We start from the raw sequence: 15113 nt of genomic DNA, 5'->3' as shown, positions 1-15113 counted from the left end.
CAGCAGAAATTACTTGACAGGTTTTTACCTCCCATTTTCTTCTTACGTTCTCTTAATGGACAGATAAGCTTTCCCACATCAAACACAAAATTAGAACACCCCAGTGCTTCAACTCCCTCAGAGACATACAAATGAATGCACAAAAACAGACCCAGGTAGAACTTTACTACACAATCACATCCTCACTATGGTAATTCATTTCATTATCATCCTACAGTAAATATCTGCTTTTAATTATGAACTTGGAATGGCTGGAGCCTTCCGAAAACAACAATAAAAACAAAGCCCAACAGCAAAGTCACATTTAGCTCAGAAATTTTACCTAGAAGTCAGGGCAGCAGCAACATCACATCACCCAAGTCCAACATAAAACCAGTAGAATTGCCTGTGCACAAAAACCAAGCACATCACTACCAAATCTGTCTCTTATACAAACATCACAAGCTGTCCCAGTAGCTGCAGGGGGTACCTTGAGATATACTGGTTGCATCTTCTCAGATAGCAGTGAGACAACATCTGTGTTTAAGCATCTCAGTCACCTTCTCCAGCCATTACAAGCAGCACATGTGAAGCAGACACCTCAAAATAGGCACCATCCTGCTCTCCCATTTTTTTCATTCACAAATGAAGGTGAGTTTAATTTCTGTTCCTTCCTTATGGAGTAAACATATACATTAGGACTACACAAACATCAGCATGTATCACACAAGGTTGAAGAAGGCAGGCAAATTTTGAAATTTTGAGCAGAAACATCAGTGGAGGGCTGGGAACTGGGAGTCATCCACCTTGAAACACCTTGAATGTCAGAGACTTCCAGGTGGGGATGTCACCAATTTCTGTATCCTGGAGAAGCTGCTCTCTCCAATAGTTTTAAAATAACACTGTCTGATTGCCAGCATCTCACTTCTTGTGGCACCAATAGATCCTCTAGACTGCTTTTTTCACTAAGTAATTTTAAGAGTATGCTTATTTTCAGAGATAAATACAACCAAGTAGATTAGGTTTCACAAGTTCCCAATGGCAAAGCTCAGCAACACACACTGGCAATATGTTGATCCTGTGGAGGAATTCTGACCATTAACTTCAAGCATCTTGGGTCACTGAAAAAAAAAGAGTGGGATTCAGCTCCAGATGCTGAAGTTTTGGGTGCATACAAAAGTGCTATGTTACGACTCCTGTCACAGTCAGTGGAGTGTAGGGTGTCACTCCACTGCTTAGATGTCTGCTCCAAGCTGAACATGGCTTTTCTCTAGGCTCTAGACAATGATTGTATCAATCGCATTACTCCAAAAGCAGCAAGACTCCTATGAGAGGAGTTTGATGTACTGTTTACATGTGAGTAATGTAAATTTAGACCTGCATTAATATTGAAACTAACACAATACCTCACTATAATAACTGCATAAGGAATTTGGATGCCAATTTTTGCAGCACTGAGCCACAGCTACATTCAACTAAAAAAGGTATCTTCCTTGCCAGACACCAAGTGAATTTATTTTCTTAATTTAAGATACTCTGCACAGGGAGCAAACTACACCAGCCTCACAAAAACCCCTAGAGAACTACTTTGCCATAAATTTACATATCAACTTATTTTTCATAGGCCACTCTATGTCCACAAACTCCTAGCTCTCATTACCAGCCCAAGGAATGAAAATGGCAGATTTTCAGGCTAAATATGGACTAATCTGCCCACATTTATGGACTAAAGCCCAGACAGGACAATGCTACCATGAGACAGAATGAATCTTACAGAGGCTGAAGAAAAGTCTGTAGGACTTTTCCTACAGAGAGGATAAGGAGACAGATTTGGTCATTTGTCCATTGAATGCAAAATTGTCTATCCTTTCATACTGGTATCTAGTGTGTGCAATTCTGATTTAAGTGCACAGGCACTATTCTATGAGTGTTCATTGACTGATAAAGACTAAATCCATTGCTCAAAGGGCCCTACAAGTTGCTTGGCATGTGGCTTGGAATCTACAAGGTTAACAAGTAAACAACATTTCTGTTGACATTTTTAACAACAAAAGCAACACCAGTCCAGGAAACTCAAGCCAATCCCCCCCCAACCCCCCCATATAAACAGATGCAGGAATGATCAACACTTTTCCTGCTCCAGAGGCACATAAAACAACCAGATTTTCAAACCCAGAGTGGGCCAGACAGGATGACACTGTGAGAATGATTGAGCCCTGTAGTTCCCACCACTCCAACGGGAAAGGTAAGGAGAGACGTTGGGAAGATGCAGATGCTTCAGAGGGAATATTAAGCACAGGAGACAGAATACATCTGAGGATAGTTTGCTTCCACTGAGAAACCATCCTTCTTCAGACAATACTGTATATTTCTACTACAAAAGACCAAGAGGAGCCACCTGGGTGGCAGATAAAGGAGCTTAAAATGTGCATAATTTTCCTCTAATGGTCAAGAACCCTGTCACATTTGGACCTCTCTGTTCCTAGAGAAAACCATAACCTTAAACCGTGCAGATTGTGAGCTACATAAAATTATTCCTGACTGATAATATTTTCAGAAAATTTTAAAATATACAGTTCCATATAGAATATTAAACTGGACATTTTGGATATACACAGCATCTTTCATGTTTTAGATATACATAATGGTTAAATATTTAAAATATGGGACCTGTGCAACAGTTTCAAATTGCTTGAAAAACTTGGGTTAAGAAGTGCAAAATTAGTTTTGCATTAAGCCTTTAAGGTTTTAGTATAGAAAATAATAGAAAATAGAAATAATAGTAGAAAATAATTAAACAATAATGAGAAGGTACCTTCCTAATTGATCACTTTTATATGACTTCCTGGAGGACTAACATCAATTATGCTTCTATGTCAAAACAATGCTGGCACACTGCCAGCGAAGATTCAGCTCACAGCCACTGATTTACATTATTCCTTTTTGGAAATCAGTGGATTGTACAGTCAACTTTTGACAGTTAAACACAAATTTTATATGAAGTATAATGAAGCCAGGTTATCACTGTTATACATATGAGAGAAAGGAAAACACATATTTTAATCCACTTTGAGTCGGCAGTCAGCCACCTGCAAGTATAGCATTGACTGGCTGCAATCAATAGAATCTGTTCCCAAAAAACACAAGATTTCTAATTATCACAGGATGAAACAACAAGGTATGTACATGTTTACAGACCTTTATTTAGATTGCAGTCTCACATCAGTAATCAGTTTGATCAAGTAGTCATTCAGAAGTATGATGTAGCTGATAAAAATTGACATGGCTTTCAGCATTTTGTGACACAAAAGTTCCTTTCCTCAGCTACCCTATAACACTTTTCCACCTACAGCAGATTGAGTACTTCTTGCTGTGTCACACCTTGTTGCACATGAAAAAGCCCTGTCAAAATAGGATCTCCAAGACAATCCTTTATCATTTGAGCATGAAAACATGGTCCATATACCTAACTAATGAGAATGGTTTAGATGCCAGGATTGGCTTAGTCTTACCCCATTAAGCCTGACATATAAACAAGAGTCCTTTGGGACACTATTTATTATGGATTTATTAGAAACCTTGTCAATAACTTACTTGTGCTTTTGATAATTCTGTATTTGGTTGCTAGGAGACTTGTGTTCCTGATGAGATAAAATGAACAGGAAATCCTCTATAGCTTTGTGACTTTTTACACTAGTAAATAAAAATGCAAACAACTGATACAAAACACTGGCTACTGTTAACAGAAGTGAGAAAAAAAGACAAGCATTGCACATCCTAAATAAAGGAACATATAGCCCTTTTTTGCCCTCTCCAACCAAAAGATGATAAAAGATCACCTTTATAAAGTAGAATGACCGGATTTTGTGGAACGTGGCTGTTTTGGCTCCAAGGTATTTGTAGTGCTGTAGTATCAGAACCAGGATACAGCTGCCTTCTGACTAAGACATCGTCCACTGAATAAGTGCTATCCAATCCCTCAACGTCACCAGACATCTGTTTCCTGTTTTCATTCTTTCTTTCACTGTTATCATTTTATCCAAGTTACCCTTTCACCTGAAAACCATTTAGAAACCTACAGAAACCAGCGTGTGTACGCGTGTGTGTATCAAAGAAGTTGATTCAGAAAAAAACTTGCTGAGAGCAATTTGTTCATTTTAATACAAAGAGCAGAAATGGAAACAAACTTGCCTTCCCCCGTCTTCTCCTCCCCAAAATACACAATGATACATAAACACTTTTGTCTTCTGGTCTTCACTAATATGAGTAACTTCCTTCTTCACTTCCAGTTAAGTAGCTTTCCTGTTGAGTACCACCACCTCCACAAAATACAATTGTGAATTGATTCATAAAAACAGAAACATTATGGCACAAATAAGGGAAGGCAATAAATACTCTTCCCCCTCTCCAGCTCCTTCCCAAATGGAGGCAGTAGTAATATTGTTATTGTAAAGTTATTGTAATAACAAAAACTTGAAAAAAAAAAGAAAAATAAAAAAGTATTGCTTGTCATTTAAGGTTCCAAACCAACAATCATCAGGATGCAGAACAGGATACATCTAAAGTGAGAAAGTTATTTACTTCACATTCAAGTTAACACCAACTGCACTTTTTTTGGCACACAGTATTATTCCTAACGTGCCAAAAAAGTGTTCAACACCTAATAAAATACAAATGTTAATGCCACTAAACCAAAATTCCTGCTATTCATAGTCCAATTTTATATTGCTGTTGTTTTGCTACGTTTCACCTATACTTAAACCCCAGGTCAGGGGAACCACCATTACTGATAGCATTTAACACACATTAACAAGGAACAATAGAAGTTGAAGAGTAGGTTGTCAAAATTTAGTGACTTTTTATTCTTAATCTCTTGATTTCAGATTATTTAATCAGAATGAGAAGACTTCTTTTATTTTGTTCTGTGATTACAGAGGGTCACATTAATTGATAAGGCAGGTTGTTGAGTGAAGGAAAAATCTAGGCTGGTTGACAAACACCAACAAAAATTCATCCGCTTTATTTTATTTTCTGAAAGAAAAAGAAGATTTTTTTTCTTAAATCCTCCCCCATTGAGGTATACCAGCAAACTACAGACGTTACACAGGAGAAAGAGGTGATTCTAGCACACAGAGGACTTTTCCTATGACATGGGACAGTTTGGCAGCTACAGGAAACTCTACATAGCATTTCCAAAGGCACATGAAAATTGGAAAGTAAAACGACATCTCATGTTCTGTTCTCCTGAACTGTTTCCTGCATTCTTATAATCAAATTATAATTATTTTAAAGCCAAATTCAGCTTCCATTAAGCCACATAATTATGAAGCAGCTCATTAACTTCCAAGGGGCCAGAGCACATTGTGATACATCATCTTGGTCTCCCCTCTCATCCTTCTTTACTGTCTGGCTCACTGTCTCAAATGCCCAGTCCACACAATGCCCAGTGCTTCCACACAAAACCTACAATACTCTTGCACAGTAATAATGCAGTATTCTGGAGAGACTGAAAAAACAAACCTTTGCTGAAAAATATTTTTCAAGACTTAATCAAATTGGTGTGATTAAAATGCTGTCTCCCATAAACACAATTTGCTCATAACTTTTCACAGCATTTAAATTAATTTGTCCACTGTCACACATGCAATCTGTGATCAAGCTGAAAATTGAATTCTGACCGTGTACTTCGTCCATCACATCCCCATCCTTCATAATCTGCTGTCACTGTCATCCATTGACTCTGGGTTCTGCTATGCATTTTTATTAATAAGTTTACACTTGTATCAGGACAAGTTTTAAATTCTGCCTAATAAAGGCCATTGAATTAAGACAGCTATCTTCCCCCCCCAGTCCCAAATTTAGATAGAAAGTTATGTTGAATTGCACACTCTGTCTCAATTGCATATGAAGACATCAAAGAAAAATCAAGATCTCTCAAGATTTAGTGCTATTGATGGCAATGGCAAAATCCAAAATATAGCTCTGGAATGGAAGAGGTTAATCTTTAGTACTTTTTTATTTCTGATTCTTTTTACTTTTCCCCAACCAAAAATACCTCTTAGAGCTATTCAAGATACATTTTCTAGAACCTTTATCTAAAAATTTTATGCAATACTACTGTAAAACTAATTTTGGTTTTGTAGAGTCATGTTTCCGATTTTAAACTGAGAGGGGGAAATATAAACTAATTATTAGGTCAAATGACTCTTTGGAATTATCCTCTGAAACAAATGCAACACCGAAACCCTTTGTCTGAAAAAAAAAAACAAACTGGCAAACCACTGGAAGAGAAAGTGCCCAGACCCACACTTTATGTCAGACTCCATATTGTTTTCAAATGTTAAGACTTCTGATACACTCTATTATGACAATAAAAAAGTTGAGAGCTACACCAGAAGATTACATGAAGAAAGAAATGTTTTTTCTAGTATAATAGGAGTCTTAAAACAAACAAACACACACCACTTCTACCCATTATTTCATACCCAGATGTTTCCTGTACACCTGCAATTGTGTCCGGTCCTGAATTCATGAGCTGTAGTATTTCAACAGATTCTCATCAGTTGGTTTCAGAATTTTCTTGTCTGCCAGGTTTACGATCCATCCTGGAGCAAGACCAAAAAATATCTGTCTAGGATCCTTGCGTGCACTTAACATCTTAAAGAGTTCATCCCTGGTTATGTCTGGTAAGACATAGCCATATTTCTTGGCAAGTTCCAGCCTGGCTTCTGCCACCTTGGATGGATCTGCCAGGTAGCCCCGATTCCTGGGATCTGTGTAGTAACGGACGAGGTCTTCAGGTGGGAGCATTCGCTTCGGGATAGGTTTGCCACGCAGGAAAAATACCACTGGCTTGATTAAAATTTCTGTGGGCAAACATGAGACAAGATTAGTGATTGCACTTCATAACACAGACTTAAAGACATTAAATTACATCTTCTTATTCTGTACTAAATTAGTTACTACACTCACATCAAAAAGGACCAAGGAAAAATTGAATCTCAAGAGTATTCTTGTTCAGAATGAGATAGTGGTTGGCAAATTTCACTTAACCACACAAAAAACTCTGTTTTAATTCCAGTCTGGACAAGTTGCTACTTCTAACACATTTACATTTCCCAGCTACTACTTGGGAAAGATAACCACAACTGAACTTATTTAAATTATTATTTCCCAGTTTGAAGCAATGCATTTGCATGGTTATTTACACAGTGTACCAACTAATGTCAAATTTAGTGCTTCTATGAGTATTTTAAATAAAGTATCGATGTCACATGCACCTATTCAGTCTTTTGTTAGGGATTATCTTCTCTTCCTCAAATTTTATTGATTTTGGCAAATTATATTCCAGAACCTTTTAACCTTATTATTTTTATTATTTTGTGGAACTAAAAAAAAATCCCAGAACTTATATCACTCCAGGGTAACATATTTTGCACACTTAAAATGTCTATTCCTCTTCTCAGCCTCATTCACACATGAAAGCTGCGTTATTGTCAATAAAAACTGCATGAATGAATGTTAGGCAGGATGCAGCCTCAAGCAAAGCAAAGCCTCATTCTTCAGTGAAAGTGTTCTGAAAACAATAGCCATTTTAACTGGAATGATTCTGAGCTTCTGTAACTTACTTCCTCACTTTAAGTGGAAAAGTATTTTAAATTAAAAATATAAACATCCACAGTGTTTTTTTAATCTATTTTTTCCTGAGTTTTCTTAGTGCTATTAAACATGGGAAACTGAAGACAAAAATCCAGCAAAAGAGTATTTTTAGTTCCTCTATTTACAAAGCTATTCAGATTTCCTTAACTGGTTGATTGGTATACAATTACTAACACTGCAAGGGCTAAACAGGTGAATGGTTAAAAAGGGCAAAATTGAGGATGCATTATCATTCCTCATTGGGGGCTAGAACTAGATGATCTTTAAGGTCCCTCTCAACCCAAAGTATTCCATGATTCTATAAATATACATGTAACTGGTTTTGCAGCTTAGAAGTTGATGATTTTCTACTAAGAACTGTGTTTGAAAGTTTGATTTGGATCATTTAATCTTTGCACATCCAAAAATAAAAAAAAGGCAGAAATTAAAAGAAGTTCTTACCCAAGCTCCTTGGGTCATAGAACGATGTTGTTACTACGCCTCCATTTTTTTCTATGGCTGCAATTGCTAATTCAGATGCTCTCTGCACTTCAATATTTACCTTTGCTGCAAAAATATCAGCACCCTGTAAATTTCAACAGATATTACAGTAACATTAAAATGAGTATTTTAAGAAACACATTTATTCTTCTCTGAAAACTCATAAGGAACATTAAATCCTGCAAAAATATTATGAATTGTCTGTTCCATGCACAAAGTTAAGCAACCAAGTTGCTCTCAGTCACTTGGGCTGAATAAAAAAACCTTTCCATTTCCAAAATAGTCATACATTTTTTTCAGTACATTTCAGTTTTCTATTGTAAAATACTTCTTCAGCTTTTTGTTACTGCAAAAATCAGAGTTGCTCCTTAACTCTGATTTCTGCAGTCCCCTGGCTATGAAGAAATCCTCCAGAGTTATTTCTTTTTTGCTGACACACAGTGCCCTCTAGTGGATTTATGATCCACAAAAGTCCCACGGCAAACTAATTTGGAGAATCCAAGATGCTTCCAAACTATGGGAATGGCAACCTGAACGGCTGAAGTACCAAGTGTGCTGTCTGCATACCTCCTCCACCAGCTGGACACCGTAATCCCTCTTGAGAGGCTGCACTGTCACACCCCTGGCATTGGTGAGCTGAGTTAGGTCAATCGGCTGCGAGGGGTCCACTCTGCCCAAGTCAATCAGGTACTGCAGCCTCTGAAGACTCAGTGGTTGGTACTGACGTCTGAGGCTGGGGACAGAAAGACAAAAAAAAACCCAAACAACCCCAAAAAAAAAACAATGAGAAATTTACCAAACTGAAGTTTTTATAGCAACTGGTCAACTGAGATATTCTGGTTTTTATCTACTCCTAAACCAAAAAACTACTAAGACATTACAGTGTCAACACTTCTTGGCAAACCAACAAGACTGTAAATAATGACCACTTTCAAAGTGAATCCACCTTGGGTGCTTCGCTGATAGACAAAAAAACCAAAGAACTCCTCCCATACAAACACAGTCAAAGACTACCAGCAAAATTCTGTACATGCACAGCTTACATACAAGATTTTCTGATCCATTACCACTGTACCCAACACCTCAGAAAGTATTGAAAGGAATCTCCCTCATAACACCATCAAGGAAGAGAAATATTGAGGAAATATGCACTAACCCACATTCCCCAAAGGGAGCTGGAATCTCTTGCCAACAGCCAATGCCTTCAGCAGAACCTGCTTTTGTTTTTTCTAAAGTTCTAACTTCACTTAGTACACCCGGTACAAACCAATCCCTAGCACAGTTTTCCAAAGCCAGAGTCTATTCCTGTCTATGCACACCACTTGTGCTGATACCCAAAACTTCCTCCTACAATCCATTTGATGGCTGCTATTGGAAGGCTCTGGGTGGCAGCTCACAAACTGGGAAGCAGCTGAACTCTGCTACTGGCAAGCCAGTACAAAGGACAAGGAACAAGAATTTGTGCTGTCACACAGCCCCTCACAGAGAAGGGCTCAAGAAGTGGAGGCAGAAGGAGGAGTGAGGTGAAGATAAACATTGTTCAGCCTGCTCCCTCCACCCCAACAGTGACACTCCAGCGCACTTACAGTGCTCACCACAGGAACATTTACAGCAGCCTGACACTGAATTTTTGCAAACAACATTGAAACTACAGAGTACTTTTCTTCTGTTTACACATGCTGTCAGATGTTGTTAAAAACAGCCAGATCCTAGTAATTTCTTGTCACTGCAGAAGGCTGGAATTTCGCTGTTGGTCATTAATGAACTTTTGACCACTATTACCATAAGAAGCTGAGTGTCTGCATTCTGCAGCATTTCCTTTGCAGGACTGTGGATTTACACTCTGCCCTCAGTTATTGAAAGTGCTTCTTGTTTACTCTTGTAATAATTTAGCAAACAGGAGGAAATAATAGTACCTGGAAATAGAATTTGAGTCACATCTCAAAACTATTAACATTCAGAGGAAACCCTTAAACTGGGACAAGTCTGTAAGTTCTACTGCATGCATTAAGAATGGAAATATAAAAGTGCTCAGCCATTTGATGAAGTGGTATCAGGAAATGGAACATTAAATCAAGTCTAACAATTCACAAATACACATTAGTCTTTTCATCCTTGAACCGTCTGTTTGCTGAAGCAGACTTTTGTTATTACTGCCTGTAACAGCATTGTATGGACACAGAAGTTTGCAAGACCAGATCAAAAAGCAACAAAATGGTTGCTGCCCAGGTAACACAAATGCTATCTGATGAAATAAACCCAGCTTTCCAAAAAATTTTATTATTTTAATCAATTTTTTTTAATTATCAATATAAGTGAAGGAAATTTGGAAATACCTCTGACACGCACCTCTCCAGGGAAGAACTGTGACTGGAGAAAAGACACACTAGAAGAATAACCTCAAACATTAAAAAAGGTGGAATAAGGACATGACACAAACAGGTACAATGTGAAAAAAGGACAGAAGTATTAAACAAGGCAAAACGCCCAAGAAGAGAAATGGTGAAAGGTGATTTAACGCCTCATCCAGCAGTTTTGGTATTAAAGAGCTTGTTAGGATCCTAGATGTAACAGGCATGGCACAGACAGACACACACCACAGTGTCAGAGGGCTGAAAGAGTAGAACCAGGAAGAGAAGCAGAATTGTTTGGCTGGCAGCAGATCAGAGCTTCTGGTGAATACAGTGAGGAGACACAACAAAGCAAGGCTTGGATTACACCTCCATGTCCAGCATCCTCACTCCAGTCACTGGGACTGTTCCCATTCAGTTCACTGGGTTATGAAGCAAAAAGAAAAACAAGCAAGAATGAAGGAGTTTCAGAGGAGAAATGAAGGAGTTCCAGTTTCAGCCGGAAGAGGAAAGGTAGTCTGTTACACGTAAAGGATTATGAGGAGAAGCACGTAAATAAGCAGATGTGCAAAACAGGAAATAATTAATTAAAATAATAATCTCACAAGAAATGGGAGATTCTTCTGGTAAAGTAGCAAACAACCTGAGAGGAATTTGGGAAGCTGAACTTTTTCAGTTAGGCCTGTATTGGCATCCTGAATTCTTGCTTCAGGGGAAAGATCAAGAAATGCAAACAATGATTAATTTCCAAGTACATGTTTAGACACTTACCTATGTCCCTCATTAAATCCATATTTTGGTATGGCCAAGTAAAATGGAGTCTGGCCACCCTCAAAGCCCAGTCGGGGCCGATTCCCTCTTTGCCTTTCTCCTTTGTGCCCTCGGCCACACTTCCGACCCCCGTACCTTCCACGGCCACGTCTTCTCTCCTTCAAAAGAACCAATGGTACATTTAGAACACTACTGCAGAGACCAGTACCTACAAAACATTCGTTTCAGAGACATTAACAATTGAGAAAATGCTGTTTCTTGAGGAAAAAATAAGTTATAGATATTTTCTAAGTGGAAAAATAGAAAAGTAGTTAATGTGATTTTTGCAGAGCACAGCTTTAGGCTGGCATCACAAATAGTCTGGGGACAAATCGGCTTCCTTTGGTGGCAGGGATGGTCGAGTCTGGCACAAAACTGCACTTGAATTCCATACTATTCAGGAGTTTTCAGCACTTTCAGGAGAGTGCTGCTGGCTGTTCCCTTCTCTGTTCCTATGGCTTCAGCCTTTGAACCTCATGTCCCTGTTCACTAATGTTCCCCCCAAACTACGAGAGTTTCTCCCCCGTTTCTTTTCGTAATTTCTCTACCACTTTATAAGGACACAGCTCACAGGTTTGTTTTCGAGAAATAAGAACAATGATAGCTGACATCACACTCCTTTTCTCTGTAGGCGTTCTACCCTTCCATTTCCAAACACATTACTCCATCCCATAAACACCTGGAGTTTGAAGCCTTTTACTGTTCCCCTCCAGCCCCAGCAATGCCCTGAGGTTCAGCCAGCACCACTCATCAGGCAGCTCTGTGGGCATGGGCACGCATCGGCCACAAGGCACGCAAAGGGCAAGCGGCGGGCCAGCACACACACACAAATACACACAGAGACACACATATATACACACAGAGACACACACACACAGACACACGGCAGTGCCATCCGCTCCTCAGCCTCTCCACGCCTGCTCTGGCCATGCGGCTCTCCCGGCCGTGCCAGCACGATCTCCTCCTGACAGCCTAGGGGCAAACCACGACGGGGCGCGCCAGCTGCCGGGGCACAGTCCTGCCGCCCGGGCCCAGCCGGCGGGCCGCAGGCACTCACCCGCTTTTTGGCGCCGGGGTTGGGCCTTAGGTTGGCCAGGCTGACCCTGGGCAGCGAGCGCAGCAGCTCCAGGCCCCGGCTCACGCCGCTCCCGCTCATGGCCGCTCCCTGCCAAGGGCGCCCGCGGGGAGCGCGCCCGGCCGCGCCGCTTTACGGCAGCGCCGCAAACCGCGGCTGCCGCGCCTTCGCAGCGGTGTCGCGCAGGCGGGGGCGGCGGGCCCGGTGTCCTGGCGGTGCCGGAGCTCGGAATTCCCATGGTTGGGAACAGGGCGCTCCTGGCGTTTTGTCACTGCTGTTTTATTACTGAGACCTCAGCCGAGTGTCCCCAAGCCGAGTCTCTAAAACCATCAGGCATCTAAACGCGGCTGGCCTTGCTCAGCTGCCCCCCGTGCAGGTACTGGCGTGTCCATTGCGGGGGAGACTCCCGGGGCGTCACCCCAGGAGCAGCCATCGCCCACCAGTGGGATCGGGGAAAGAACTGGAAGGATAAAAGGTAGAAAACTCGTGGGTTAAGGTAAAGACATTAATAGGGAAAGCAAAAGCTGCGCATCCACGCAAAGCAAAAGAAGGGATTAATTCACTTTTTACCATGGCTAGGCAGGTGGTCAGCCATCTCCAGGAGAGCAGAGCCTCACCATGTGTAATGGGTACATGGGAAGACAAATACCATCACCCAAAACATCCCCCCTCCTTCTTCCCCCCACTTTACGTACTGAGCGTGATGCCATAAGGTCTGGAATATCCCTTTGGTGATTGAGGTCACCTGTTCTGGCTGTGTTTCCTCCCATACATTCCCAGTCTTCTCATGAGCATGGCAACGTGAAAAGCAGAGGAGGCCTTGGCTCTGTGTAAGCCCTGCTGAGCAATAGCAAAAACATCTCTATATTATCTTTCCTGTGTTAAGCACAAATCCAAATCTGAGCCCCTCACTGAACATTGGGAAGAAAATTACTGTAGTCAACACTGAGACAAAGACATTCCTAGTACTGCTGCAGTACTTGATCGCTGCTATTATTTCAGTCCTTTAACTTTAAATGTGCACCTAGTTTATGGAAAACCATACAGCTGCGTCCATCAGTATATTGGTCTGGTGGGAAGGGTGTGTGCAGGCTCAGTGCAGTGAAGAAGTGAATTGTAGAAGCTGCCACTGTGGAGTTACAGAGCAGAAAGGACAGCTCCCATTGTGAAAGCTGATACTCCTCAGTGCAATATCCTGCTTTCCATCCTGAAACTTCTGTTTGACAACACCTTCTTCCATGTTCAATGTCTGCTTCAGACTGGAGAAGGGATCAGGCAGCAGCTCTGCCAGCACTGAGAATAAATGGAGGTAAAATGACAATCATGCTGCAGAAATCTGTGAGTTTCAGTATGAAATCTATGTAGCTTCTTACCCCCTTCAAAAAAACTAAGAAAAATTACATTGTAACAATACACAAGATGCTGGCATGGACAACCATTTTATCTAAGCCCATTTTAGCCTCTAGGGCAGGGAAAATGACATAGTTTAAAGCATGCTTTGCCTTGTAAAACTCTCTCGCTCTAAAGAGAAATTTCAAATCAGGTAGAAAAGTATAATACCCGAGATAGATATCTCACTCTGAAGGGACAGCCAATGTACCATTTTTGAAAGGTTCACAGCTCAGATGTTTCCAGCAATTTGGCATTCCTGTTTCAGTTTCTTGAACAATTGTCTGTGCCCAGCAGACAATGCCCCATGCCCAATCCATGCAGAGCTCACCTTTCCCCAGTGCCCCTGGGGCCATGCTAGCAGCAACCAGGAATTCAAGTAAGATCACTCCAGCTCTGCTGACTAAAATACTAAAATCTTGTTCTGTTTATTAGCAGACTATTAATTCTTAGGCTGGAAGTTCAGCAGCAGCTCACCTAATGGAAGTGACATTTACATGGTAAATAGCAGAGTAGTGAGGAAAATCAAAATTTTTTTCATGTCCCAAAAAGATGATCTAGAGCAAGAGTCAGGTTCAGCATACTTAATAAGCACCTGACATCATGCGCAGCTCCTAATCTTTGAAGAATTGTTAAAGCATAAACTGTATTTTCTTGAATTGGGTACAGTACATGAGGCGGGAGCACACGCTAAACTAGAAACAAATCAAACCACAAAAAGTTACCTGTGAAAATAATCAAATTTTAGAAATAAGGGATGCCCTGGCATGAACATATGTATCAAAGCAGCCTAACAATCATGGCAAAAGAGGATGTGCATTCAATGTTACACAGCTGGCATAAGGGCTCCTCCAATAAGTTTTATGCAGCCAGTGCTGGTGATGTTGATGAGCAAAAGCTTTGTGAAAAATTGTCCCTGTTTGGGATGGAACACAGCAGTGGGAAGGATGTGAAAGAAGCATAGTGTGCGTTCAGCCACTGTTGGAGCTGCCAAACAAGCATCCACGGCAGCCACTTACCACCCGGCAAACACAATGAGCATATTGATTTTCTGGGACTAAATATCTGACAGAGATGTATGGAAGAGAAGACAAAGAACAAAGTATTCCCTTCTGATAGAAATGTGTTTACTATACATATTCAGAGTCGGTCTAAGTGTTTGGAATGGACTGGAATGATCCAGTAACTCCAACCAGACTGCCTGAATAGCCTAACACATCTCAAGATGAGTAAGAATCAGTGACTTGGGAGCTGTAAGCCGAGAGGTTTAATTCGGCGGTGAAGGTATCTGACCCGATGAGTACAGACGAGCCCCATCTCGCCGTGCTGTTTGCTATATTTGTGCTGCTTTTCCTGCCATCCCGTGACTT

The 15113-nt window shown here is 40.7% G+C and overlaps 1 protein-coding gene across 2 annotated transcripts; it reads right to left on the bottom strand.

Moving 5' to 3' along the window:
- Window positions 1–3162: 3162 nt before the first annotated feature.
- Window positions 3163–13079, bottom strand: MRPL15 (mitochondrial ribosomal protein L15). Of its 2 annotated transcripts, none has more exons than XM_063168785.1 (5): window positions 13050–13079; window positions 11241–11398; window positions 8686–8851; window positions 8080–8203; window positions 3163–6845 (listed from the first exon to the last, which is right to left on the bottom strand). In XM_063168785.1, the coding sequence occupies exons 1-5, from the start codon at window positions 13062–13064 to the stop codon at window positions 6508–6510; spliced, it is 801 nt and encodes a 266-aa protein (XP_063024855.1). In that variant the 5' UTR covers window positions 13065–13079; the 3' UTR covers window positions 3163–6507. The 2 variants fall into 2 exon arrangements, with proteins under 2 accessions (XP_063024855.1, XP_063024846.1); XM_063168776.1 differs by lacking the exon at window positions 13050–13079 and adding an exon at window positions 12337–12479.
- Between the last annotated feature and the right edge of the window lie 2034 nt (window positions 13080–15113).

The sequence above is a fragment of the Melospiza melodia genome, chromosome 1, assembly GCF_035770615.1.
Source record: "Melospiza melodia melodia isolate bMelMel2 chromosome 1, bMelMel2.pri, whole genome shotgun sequence".
NCBI classification, from domain to species: domain Eukaryota; kingdom Metazoa; phylum Chordata; class Aves; order Passeriformes; family Passerellidae; genus Melospiza; species Melospiza melodia.
The sequence above is the reverse complement of the archived record's forward strand: the minus strand, read 5'-3'. Positions and strand labels throughout refer to the sequence as shown.

Excerpts from the sequence above, each read along its gene's own strand:
- MRPL15 (XM_063168776.1), bottom strand. The coding sequence starts at position 12,435 with ATGAGCGGGAGCGGCGTGAGCCGGGGCCTGGAGCTGCTGCGCTCGCTG. Across the intron at positions 8,852-11,240 it reads GGATTTAATGAGGGACATAG|CCTCAGACGTCAGTACCAAC; the intron begins GTAAGTGTCTAA and ends TTCTGTCCCCAG. Across the intron at positions 8,204-8,685 it reads GTGTCCAGCTGGTGGAGGAG|GGTGCTGATATTTTTGCAGC; the intron begins GTATGCAGACAG and ends TGAAATTTACAG.